Genomic DNA, 13,012 nt, shown 5'->3' on the forward strand with positions numbered 1-13,012 from the left:
TAGAAACTACTAGAGGAATATTCACAAATAATTCACAGAAGGAGGAAAAAAATAAACATATACTTTTTTCATATATATCAATACGTATATAATTTTGTAGTATTTAAAGAATCCATAGTATATGAATTTTATTATTTTATTTATTAATTAAATTAAATTAAATTTTATTTTACTTTATTTAAATTAAATAAATTATTTAATTTAAATTTAATTTTGATTTAATTTTTTAAAATATTATTTAAATTAAATAAATTTATTTATTTATTAATATTTTATTAATATTTTAGGAAATTCCAGTACAATCAACAAATGGAAAGGATTTTCTTGTCCATAAGCTAGTGAAACTTAGTTGTCTCATTTTTATAGCCTAGGTGGTATTTAGCCTGATATGGCCTCTTGATATGGGGAAGGAATGGGATAAGAATAACAGTATCCTATATGATATGCATGGAAATCTGAGAACGTCTTGGAATTTTCTAGATTTTATATATGAGACAATGCTCTATTTATATTGGGATGTGTTTATAATTTTAATACAGAAGTAAGTGATCAACAGTATTCAAAATATAATTTTTTTAAAAGATTTTATTTATTTATTTGACAGACAGAGATCACAAGCAGACAGAGAGAGAGGAGGAAGCAGGCCCGCCGCTGAGCAGAGAGCCTGATGTGGGGCTCGATCCTGAGTCGAAGGCAGAGGCTTTAATCCACTGAGCCACCCAGGTGCCCCCAAAATATAATTTTTTGAATACATCTTCATGATTAATATTTATGCCTCAACCACTATGAAACTCAGACTATTATTAAAAAGAACTTTTCCCTCCTTCTTTACACTGAACTCAGACTCTTGCAGATCTTTCATAATTTCTGCTTTGAGATCAGGTGGTGCTGTTGTATTAAAGTTGCAGGTTTCTGTCAAAAAATCACAAAGCAGTTCTCCATTTTCATTGCCATCAATAAAACAATCAGATATGTCCATGGTGGACAGAAGGTCATAACACTCATACTTAATCCCCAGTTTATCCAGCATCTGAGTGAGGTCAGATGATGTGACATACTGACAGAGGTCATCCTGAGGTAAGCGGGATCCATACTTTTTCCACAACTTGTTCCAGCCGCTGATTCCTGTGTGATAAAACAAAGCTCATGCTTTTACTTATTCTTCTTTTCATTTCCCTTCTCTGCCAGGAAGTATACTACATGCTTAGAATAAAGCAGCCAATAAATAAATATTCTTGCTTTTGGGTAGCTTAATTTAAGAGGTACACAGAAGGGGGAAAGAAAGCTAAATATACAATTAAATAAATCACATATCAGATGGTGCTAAGTACTAATGAAAAACAAATCAGAACAAGGAATAAGGAGGGTCAAAGAGTTGGATGGGTTGCTGTTTATATACGGTGGTCACAGAAACTCTCGATAATAATGTGACATTTGAGCAGGGATATGTGAACAAGCCATGTAGATATGAGAGGGAAGATTACCTTAGGTAGAGAAAATAGCAACTACAAAGGACCTGAGGCGAGAGCATGCTTGTCATGTTAAGAACTGGCCATAAACCAGTGAGATCTGAAATCAGTGAGCAAAGGGGAAAGTAGAAGAAGATAAAGTTGGATGAGTGGAGGAGGGAGTGGGTAGGGTACCATATCACATGGAGTGAGATGGGAAGTCACTGTTGTGTTATCTGAAAGAACTTTCTGGAACATATTCTGTATCTGCATTGTCCGATATGGTAGTCAGTAACCATCTGTGGCTAAGGAACATTTGAACTGTGGCTGGTATGACCAAGGAAATGAATTTTAAGTTTTACTTCATTGCAATTCATTTACATATCAATTTCAGTAGTCAATGTGGCTTTTATATTGAGCAATATGACATTAGAGTGACTTAACCTGATTTATATTTTAATAAGGTTAATTGGTCACACAGATGAGAATAGACTATAGGGCCATAAGGGTGGAAACAGGGAGAACAGTAAGGAGGTTATGACAATTAATCTGGGTGACAGATGATGGTAAATTGGAGTAGCTAGCTTTTGGAAGTGATGAGAAGTGGTTGGATTTCTTTTATATTATGCTCATAGATACAGTGAGATTTGCCAACAATTTGGATTTGGGGTATGAGTGAAAATGGAGCCAGTGACCCAATGATTCTGGCCCAAGCTCCTGAAAAGAGAGAATTGCCATTATGGGAAATGGGAAGAATGAGGGAGGAACAGTTTTAAATGTATCAATGTGTCAAGTTTTGTCCCCAGCTTTAGAAGATGTTTTAGCAATGTCTATTGTGTTTAATGGATAATGTGGCCCAGTGTAGAAGCTAAGAGATGCAGCCTCTGAGGAGAGAGACACAGGTTGGGATGTACTTCTGACACTTCATGAATAAGATGAGATTTGTTTTTTAGTCTCTGAGAACCTCAGTTTTCTGATCCATAAAGTGGGGATAACCGTACATACCTCAAATGCAACTGCAAGTACTAAATGAGATAATTTAAGTGAATTGTTGTACAATGCTAAGTACATAGCAGATGGGTAATAAGTACTCACAAAATAAATGAACATTATATGGAGTTGGTTTGATAATGTATTTTCACTGGTTGTAATCTTGAGACTATGAAAAAGCAAACTTGCTGTTTGGAAATCTCTAATACTAATACCTCAACAGAAATAAGCATCTATTTGTGGACCCTCTAATACCTGCATATAATAATGGGATGTCACATACCCAATTAATATTTATCAATTGATACAATGTAGTAGAGGGCCTCTAAAGCCAACTGCCTAAGTATGAAGCCTGGCTTTTCCTCTGACTAGCTTTATGAAGCTTCCCCTCAGTTTTATCACCTGCAAAAAGGGATAAATACAGAATTTATAGCATAGAATTGGGGTAAGAAAAAGTAAAGGAACTAAGAACCGTGATTGGCAAACAAAGTAAACAAACATTGTTCAAGTATTAGGAAATTAAGTTGGACTTGGCAAAGCAATATAAGAGAGAACCTGTATTCCAGGATTAATAGTGAAGATTTCAAAGGCTTGAGGTTTTTGGGTTTCCAAACCTCTTTTATGGTCTATTGAAGTAATTGACTCTCCAGCATAATACACAAACAATAAATACCCATACCATTATGCATATAATTATTGGCTGTTCAAAGAACCCTGGCCCTCATCCACGGATTGGGCTAAAGTCTCCTGATTGAACTCAACAAAAGGGACTAACCGAGGAGAAAAAGGTAAAATTTAAATAGCTTAGATAACTGACATTTAACTAATATTTCAGAAGAGGGAGTAATAACCACAGGGTACGCTCTAGAGGGTAAAATTGGAATGAAGCAGAAAAAAACAAAACCTCAGTCTAATGGGAAAAAAAAAATAGGCTCATGAGTCTATATTAAAAAATCTTTTATTACACAGACAGTGATTATCTGCCCAAATAAGAATATGCCTACAAATAAGACTTTATGAGAAAATAAATATTTCAGTGGTTGAAAAGAGGCTCTATTATCATTATTATTTTTATTTTTAACCTGACAGAGACAAAAAAAAAAACAAAAAACCAAACACTGATTGCAGAAATTTTACTGGTGTCAGTGTTGTGTGACTTGGTGCCATTTCTGAGCTGAGCAATTATACACTTTCTAACTGATGCATTATCATAATGGCTCTCGGTGGGCACAACATATGGTGTTACTTTTGTTTCCAACATGATATAAACCAGATTTTTTTTCTCATTGTATTAAAAATAACACACCATGATTTGCCTCCTTCCTTAGTCAGGTAAGGAGAGGGATGAACAAAAAAGTGGTGTCTCCTTCTGGCAAAACCCCCTTAACCAGAGAAGTTACATTTTAACCAGCAACTCTCAAAATTAATGCCTGGCTACTACATTTGGGGAAAGACACGCTACTACTGATATTAGTGTGAGACACTCATTTTAAAAATCCACCTCTTTTGTCCTTATTTCTCTTCCTTTTCATCCCCAAATCAAATCTTTTCTCTTTATATAATCAAGAACTTCTGCTTGTTATAATTAAATGAATATTTACTGAGCTGGGCTAGTTCTGTAACTGATACTTACAAACACAGAGAAAAGCCTCTCTTCCCTCAAGCAACATGTATTCTAACAGTAAATGCTGTCATTTAATTCTGATTTCAATTTCTTTTTCTTTTCCTAATGAGTTTCATTTGCCACCCTTCATAGCTTTTCTCTACCTATTTCAGCGTGGGTTTTGAGCATGTGTGTGTGTGTCTCTGTGAATGTTAATCTTCTTTATTGAGTCTTTTACTCCTGTTTATTAAACCTTTCTTCAAATCTCCAGAACTTTCTATGTTCTCTGATTCCATGTCCATCAGGTAGTACGTTTTAGCCAAAATATGCTCTCTCTCTCTTTTTTTTTTTAAGATTTTATTTATTTATTTGAGAGAGAGACAGTGAGAGAAAGCATGAACGAGGAGAAGGGCAGATGGAGAAGCAGACTCCCTGTGGAACCGGGAGCCCTATGCAGGACTCGATCCCCGGTCTCCGGGATCATGACTCGAGCCGAAGGCAGTCGTCCAACCAAATGAGCCACCCAGGCATCCCAAAATATGCTCTCTTTTTTTAGACACATTCAGAACTAGTAGTTTAGAATGCTATATGCCCCATATGCCTCTGATAAGGAACTTAGCACACTGCTCCAAGTGTTTACATGCCTCAGTTCTCCACTACATAAGAGCTGCTCCAAAGCAGTGGAAAAGTAATGGAGATAGGAAATCAAAAATTGAACTGGGAGCAGAAGTTTGGGGCAAACAGTGGTTGGTAACCATCAGGAGCATGTAAGCATGACTCCCAGGATCCTCAACAGTCACGGAGCAAGGGATGAATGACCCAAGTTACTTGAGATAAGGGATCCCATCATTTTTCCTGGATTTGCAAGAATTATGAGTGGTCCCTTAAGACTGGGGAATCTGGAGGGGCGCCTGGGTGGCTCAGTGGGTTAAGCCGCTGCTTTCGGCTCAGGTCATGATCTCAGGGTCCTGGGATCGAGTCCCGCATTGGGCTCTCTGCTCAGCAGGGAGCCTGCTTCCCTCTCTCTCTCTGCCTGCCTCTCCATCTACTTGTGATTTCTCTCTGTCAAATAAATAAATAAAATCTTTAAAAAAAAAAAAAGACTGGGGAATCTGGAGACATTCACTTTATACTAAATTGATGACAATTTCAGTATATTGACAATTTTATTTACCTTTTCCTTTACTGAGAAGGAAACTATATTGAACAAGGTGGCTTACTTTTCATTATGTATATTTAATTAATTTCCTTCCTTAATAACTCTTCTGATAGAGGCAATAAATCTGTAACTTTTAGCCTTAGGAGAGAATTGGAAAGTCCAAAATAAAATGCCTAAATTTATCTTCTCCTTTTGTTAAGTGGTTCTTTAAGAAGAAATGTACGTATGATATTTTTCTTGTAGCTGCACAACTCTCTTCTAAGAAAAGTGCATGTGATGAAGGCAAGGGGTCACTGGAGTCCCTTTAATCATTGGACATTTGTTATTTGTTCTGTTCTTATGTATAGGAACAATGTCTATGAGTAGTGTTGTCCTCTTTGGGATACCTGTCTCCCATGCTGAATACAGTAATGAAGAGGGTTTTTTTTACTGCATAAAGAAAAAGTTAGCAAAATATTTCCACCATCAAACTACCTTGACTGAGTAATTTTGACTCAAAATACTTTTTAAGAAAAAGCTAACTGATACTTGAAGCTTTATTACATTTCTTTGATTTTTTTCCCTGTGAATGGATATATACATAGTACATATGAAACATATATATGCATAGATGCAATATAATATAGGTATGATCATCTAGAAATAGCCCTTGAATAAACTAAGACTCACAGACCACATTCACACAGCTAGGAAATGCCTCAGCATTCTTGTTGCATGTATCATCATATATTTCACTGCACCTGTTTTGATCTGAACATTTCTTGATGCCAATATATTATGGGTTGTATTAGTGTAATTCAAGAGATAGCTAGCAGAATACTGTATTCGTAAGGGCACTTAGCCAGTTCTCAGTTGTTTGTATAGACTACTCATGTCACTTTCTAAATCTTAGGCTGGCTTTTTCCTCTTGGTAGAAATATAGAAAACTGCTTTCTGACACTGAAATACTTAACTTCTGAAATATTTAAGAATAAACCAAATATAAATAAGAGTGGATCTTCTATTTATATGAAATACATTCTAAAATCTGGATGAATTATTATTTCTATTGGTAACACTTTTCTTTATTATTGATACAGATTATCAAGAATAGACTGCCCTCATTGGTCACAACTAAGTTTTCTTTTGTATTCCTAAATGTAGTATAATGGCTTTACCCAAGTGCCTTGATTTAGATGGAGGTTAATAAGAAGCATCCAGTTTACATGAGCCCTTCTAAATGGGGAGATAGAACTCTCCCACATAAATGAGTATTTTTAATTAACCAACAGATAAAAATAGTATATCAAAATGTTCTTTAGGGAAGAGGTTGTATGCAGGAACTCTCATTTGCAAAACTCCCACATGAGTTCAAACCTAGAATTACAGGCAACAAAGTCATTCCTCATATTTAAGAACTGATGAATTTTGTGACATATGGTTTTGAGTATGGGGTCTGGTATAAACTTAGGAAGACAGAGATTGTTGTATATCTAGAATCAATCAGCCTAGCACTGTGTATACAATCCATGAAGATTACTAAATGAAAGAAGTAATTAATGAATGAACTCAAGAATGTCAGTGTCTCATTTATTAACATGTTTACTTCTCTGTGTGGTACTTACTATATACTGGAAGCAACATGACATGATCAAATGCCCTGTTTTACAAATAAGACAGTAGTACAAAACAAGTGAACAATTTTTGGTAGTTACTTGAGAAAATCAACCATGAACAATAGTGATAGGTTCTAGAAATGTAAATTAATCAAATATGAAGGTATCCCAAATATTTAAACCTTTATTCATGTATTAATAAACATCACAGAAGGGAAAGAAACATTCAAGAAACAAAAAGGAGGGGCGCCTGGGTGGTTCGGTGAGTTAAAGCCTCTGCTTTCCGCTCAGGTCCTGGTCCCAGGGTTCTGGGATCGAGCCGTGCAGGGAGCCTGCTTCCCCCTCTCTCTCTGCCTGCCTCTCTGCCTACTTGTGATCTCTCTCTGTCAAATAAATAAAATCTTTAAAAAAAAGAAAAGAAACAAAAAGGAGGTAAACAGAAATATTCGCTATTTTTGGCCTCATTAAAAAAATTTGTATTAGTGGTATTTGCTCTACATTATATAAAAAAGAATTTATATATAGAAAATAAAGACAAATTTTACCAAGGGAAAGGAATAAATAGATATTTAATTCCACTGGACCCCCTAAATTGATAGCTGTTGTGAAGGACTTTCCTAATACTGTGTTAAGTGACTATGCTTAGAAGCCAAGTCAAGAATTTCATAATGAAGACAAAATATTGCAGCTGCCTTCAAACACATATATCCAAGCACATAGGCACTATTACTATTTTAAAATTCAGGGTGAATGTAAATAATTTACCTGACACAAGAATAATCAGCATTTTAGCATTGGTAGCTAAGAGACTGTGGAAGAATTTCAGGGTAGCCGGGATATCTTTTACATAATACAGCATCTAGAAATGAAAGAAAAGAGAAATTAGACACTTTTCTATGTCAATTTTTTTGTTACTTGGGTTAGATATTCTTTAGAAAGGTTGATTTTCAAGTTGAGAGGTTGGTGGGTTTTTTTTTCCATTTTATTTTATTTCTTTTCAGTGTTCCAGAATTCATTGTTTATGCACCACACCCAGTACTCCATGCAGTATGTGCCCTCCATAATACCCACCACCAGGTCCCCCTCCCCTCCGAAACCCTCAGTTTGTTTCTCAGAGTCCACTGTCTCTCATGATCTGTCTCGTCCTCTGATTTCCCCCAACTCACTTCTCTTCTCTTACCTCCCAGTGTCCTCCTTATGCTCCATAAGTAAGTGAAACCATATGATAACTGACTCTCTCTGCTTGACTTATTTCACTCAGCATAATCTCTTCCAGCCCCATCCATGTTGATACAAAAGTTGGGTATTCATCCTTTCTGATGGAGGCATAATACTCCATTGTATATATGGACCATATCTTCTTTATCCATTCATCTGTTGAAGGGCAGCTTGGCTCTTTCCACAGTTTGGTGACTGTGGCCATTGCTGCTATGAACATTGGGGTACAGACAGCCCTTCTTTTCATTACATCAGTATCTTTGGGGTAAATACCCGGTAGTGCAAATGCAGGATCATAGGGAAGCTCTATTTTTAATTTCTTAAGGAATCTCCACACTGTTTTCCAAAGTGGCTGAACCAACTTGCATTCCCACCAGCAGTGTAAGAGGGGTCCCCTTTCTCCACATCCTCTCCAACACATGTTGTTTACTGTCTTGTTAATTTTGGCCATTCTAACTGGTGTAAGGTGGTATCTCAATGTGGTTTTGATTTTAATCTCCCTGATTGCTAATAAGAGTTTTACTCAACAAAACACTTTAAGAAGAAGATATTCACAAATGACAATACAAAGGGCTGATATCCAAGACCTATAAAGAACTCCTCAAACTCAACACACTCAAAACAGATAATCTTTTCAAAAAATGGGCAGAAGACATGAACAGACACTTCTCTAAAGAAGCCATGCAAATGGCTAACAGACACATGAAAAAATGTTCACCATCATTAGCCATCAGAGAGATTCAAATCAAAACCATATTAAGTGGTTCCCACCTTACACCAGTTAGAATGGCCGAAATTAACAAGACTGTGGTATTTGTTCAATTATAGCCAAAGAGTTTTAAATTTACTCTTTCTGGTTTAAATAACAGAGACATTTATAGCTGGAGATACTTTGTCTCTACTCCACATTGGGACATTGATTCTATGCTTGCTCTATATTTTGTGAATTGTAGTTCTGGGAGAAGATGGTGCTGGCACCATAAAAACAGACCCCCATTTCATAGAACTCTGCTTTAAAATTAAGCCCTTTACACTAGCTTTACCATATGCTCACAGATGCTTTTTATAAATCACAGAAAATATGGCAGTCTCTGATACTGACAGATTCTCTAGGAAAACGGACTGAATAAAGCATGAGATTACATCCCTGGGTCACAGGGTGCTGAGGGTCAACTCACCCTTTTTTTTTAATAACTCTGGACCATTCTCTGATGAAATGCAGGGAGAGGTCTTTCCACTCAGCAAGGCAGAGCCTAGAATTATACATTGGCAGTGGAAAATTTTCCCCAAAGGCTTCCTTTGCTTCCCTGGAATCTACCCCCACAGATACTTCTTATATCTCATCTCCCTCTCTCTTGGGCAAGAGTTTAATTTCTATGTAGATGCCTATGATATAATTTATTACATTAAGCAAACACAACTTAAACTTTGCCCCTCTCACATGAATGAATGAAATAAAATGACGGGGTGCCTGGGTGGTTCAGTGGGTTAAGCCTCTGCCTTCAGTTCTGGTCATGGTCCCAGGATCCTGGAATCAAGCCCTACATTGGGCTCTCTGCTCAGCGGGGACCCTGCTTCCCCTTCTCACTCTGCCTGCTTCTGTGCCTACTTGTGATATCTCCCTCTCTCTCTGTCAAATAAATAAATAAAATCTTTAAAAAAAAAGAAATAAAATGAAGCTGAACATGGCCTATGCTGCTTTGGGGCCATATTTAGTATCATGTCATTCCATGCTGTTCACGACAGGGATAGATACCCAGATACATAATCCGTAAGATGGCTAACAGTCTATGATGTAACCTGGCTAAAAAGAGGAGGTGGTCCATAACAGATGCTCTGAAATTTGATCTAATAGATACTGAGATTCTCTGAAGTTGACTGTGAATATTAAGCTGAAAGAATGTCATGAGAGTGTTAAGACTATAAGGAACAATGAAGAGACAAAGACATAATACGGGGAAAATGTGAGCTAGACAGGGAGGAAGATAGAGAAATAGAACATTAATGCAGAGGAAGTAGTGTTGCTCTAAGAAAGAAGTAAGATGCATGGAAATTTTGAGAGAAATAGAATGATCTCTGAATCTGCAACATTTTATAACAGGTAAAAAATTGGATCCAGAGCACAAGTGGAGGTACTGGTTTTTGATAAAAGGAGGCCCTTGTAATTAGATGAAAGACAGAGATGGTAGGTACAGATGCAGTTGTGTTTATAAATTTGGAGGGTGAAAGATGACTTTCCATTGGATGATTTCTCTTTTTGCTATACAGTATGAAGTGAGGTCATCATCTGGGAATGAGTGGTGGTGAAGGGGTTACAGGAAGTATAAGGAGAGAGAGGGATGTATGAAATAGTTATATGAGGAGGGAGGAAATTAAGTCTAATAGAGAAACACTGTAGGCTTGATGGGCAATATAAGTACTCCTTTCTAGGTAAATGATTTTGTCAGCTAGGAGAACAGAGGTGTAGTATTGCTTGGATATACCAGTGTTAGAGTCATTTCTTCCTTTGATATCTTAAAGGTTTAATCCTTTGGGATGACTGTACTTGTGGACTACAGAAAGATGTCTCTTACTGTTATATTGGTATTTCTTTTTTTTTTTTTTTTTTTTTTTTAAAGATTTTATTTGTTTATTTGACAGACAGAGATCACAAGTAGGCAGAGAGGCAGGCAGAGAGAGAGAGAGAGGGAAGCAGGCTCCCTGCTGAGCAGAGAGCCCGATGCGGGACTCGATCCCAGGACCCTGAGATCATGACCTGAGCCGAAGGCAGCGGCTTAACCCACTGAGCCACCCAGGCGCCCCTATATTGGTATTTCTAAAATATACATCTTCTAATGGTAGACAACATCCAAAGTCTATACACCCATATGCTATCCAGAAATATCAGTGATTCTCATAAATCCATCCCCATAGCATCTAATGAATGGTCACCCCCTTTCCAAGAAACCCTTTAGTATATTTCCAAGAAATATACTATCAGTGTTGGATCATGGAAATATATTCCTACTGAATGACTGACATAAGTAAACTTTATCAACCTAAGAATGATCTAACCTTCCCCTTCTGTCACATGCACACTAACCAGGTCATCAAAGAAGGGAAAGCAAAGGATTCAGAAAAACTCTGGACATCGGTCCATCCAGACCATTAGAGCTGTGCTAAGATATGTCACACTCTACTCTCCTCAAAACTACTATGAACTTCCAATCCTATAAAAATTAATTAAGCTAACACTGAAAAAAAAAAATCAGTAACAGAAGGTATGGAGTATAAAAAAACCTGGCTTTTTTAATGTTACAGAGAATCTCTCAGTCCTATCAACATCTTTATCCTCAATTTGCATGGATAATGTTCACTTGTAAAATCAGAAATCAGATTTTCATTTTTCTTCCTAAAGGTAGAATATTAGGTATTCTTCACACATATTTCTGAAAAAAAAAAGTCTCCTGAGAATATATAACAATAAATATTTCTTACCTGAATCATATGAATAAAGTCCCACTTCTGAAATTCTTTTTTCTCCATGATTCTATTTTGATATTCAGATGATGTCTCCTTATGCCAAGCAAACTTTATGTTCTCAAGGTTTGATGTCTTGGCTACAAGCTCTAAAATACAGAAAAGAGATGGCACACCATCAATTTTAATTGCAAATGTAGAATCCATTTCCATTTCGAATTTTAATGCAATCAATGTTATATACATAACAGATATAAAGCACATTTTTCTTTTTTATGTAGCTCTGGAAGACCAGAGAGTTCATCCTGATTTTTTTCTAGTATTAAATGAAATTAGGGAAGAAAGAAAGAGTCAATAAGAAATAATTATAAGAACGCTGATCAGATATTGGTTGCATTTTATCAGTATTAATGGGAAATCAACTGGTGAATTTTATCAGTGGAAAACAAATGATATGTTTCTGTAACCCAGGAGTCAGCAGACCATGGCCGATGGACCATATCTGGCTCACTACCTATTTCTAGACTGCAAACTAAAAACATATACTATTGCACTTTCTGACTTTATGCCTGTTTTGCATATCTCATGCTGTTGGATTTTTAAACGGTTGAAGGAAAAATCAAAAGAATAATATTTCATGAAATGTGAAAATGATATAAAAATCAAACTTTAGTATTTATAAATAAAGTTTTATTGGAACATATGAACACTCAGTTTGTCAGCATCATCTGTGACTGCCGTGGTGCTACAGTAGGAGAGTTGACTAATGTGAGAGAGATCATGTGGCCTAAAAATATTTAGAGTGTGTATTTGTGTATTTTTTCAGAGAGGTTTGTTGACTCCTGCTATATATAATCCATTAAACACAAACCGTTTAGGAGCAAGGGTTCTGTTTAAATATTTTTGAATGAATTAATGACTCTGTCTCTAAGAATAAACATCAAAAATAGTAGTTGATCACCAGGGAATAGAAGAATCAGTACAAAAAGAAATCTAATTATTCATTGTTCATATTTCTGAGGTGTTAGTCATGTCTTCCAAGAAAACAAATTAAATATGTTCTTTTCCCAATAAGCTTACAAAGAACATACCACAGTAACTATGTTGTTAATGAGTGAGGGGACAAATTTGGGATGATAAGCCTTTCAGGATAGGATTTTACATAGAGTACCATAGCATACAGATACCTTTGTACTTGGCAATTTGCTCAGCACTTGGCTCAACAACTTCATTGTTGATATGAATTCCTGGATGTTGAATCTGCACTTTGGAAAGAATCTGAAGATCAATTTCACCTAGAAGACAAGCATATGGAACCTATAATATAAGTCCAGTAAGAAATGATGAAGATAAATCTGACGTAGCGTATTATCTGTCTTACTTGTACTAGGAAAACCCAACATAAATAAAGAATAATGTTCAACTGCGGCCCTGCCACATTGTCTGATGCAGACAGCTAGGTTATAAGTAGGAATGATAATACGACTTAAGGAGGGCTATGATTGTTATTCCTTCTTTCATACATATAACTTTTATTTAT

The 13,012-nt window shown here is 36.2% G+C and overlaps 1 protein-coding gene across 3 annotated transcripts in view; it reads right to left on the reverse strand.

Annotated features, from left to right (window-relative positions):
• Positions 1 to 671: 671 nt before the first annotated feature.
• Positions 672 to 13,012, reverse strand: part of HNMT (histamine N-methyltransferase) — a 46,088-nt gene continuing 33,747 nt past the window's right edge. For all 3 annotated transcript variants that reach the window (XM_032356245.1, XM_032356244.1, XM_032356246.1), the window contains 4 exons: positions 12,660 to 12,767; positions 11,491 to 11,621; positions 7,561 to 7,654; positions 672 to 1,125 (listed from right to left, as the gene is read on the reverse strand). In XM_032356245.1, the coding sequence (XP_032212136.1) occupies positions 770 to 1,125; positions 7,561 to 7,654; positions 11,491 to 11,621; positions 12,660 to 12,767 (689 nt within the window). In that variant the 3' untranslated portion in view covers positions 672 to 769. The remainder of the gene's footprint in view (positions 1,126 to 7,560; positions 7,655 to 11,490; positions 11,622 to 12,659; positions 12,768 to 13,012) is intronic.

The sequence above is a fragment of the Mustela erminea genome, chromosome 8, assembly GCF_009829155.1.
Source record: "Mustela erminea isolate mMusErm1 chromosome 8, mMusErm1.Pri, whole genome shotgun sequence".
NCBI classification, from domain to species: Eukaryota; Metazoa; Chordata; class Mammalia; order Carnivora; family Mustelidae; genus Mustela; species Mustela erminea.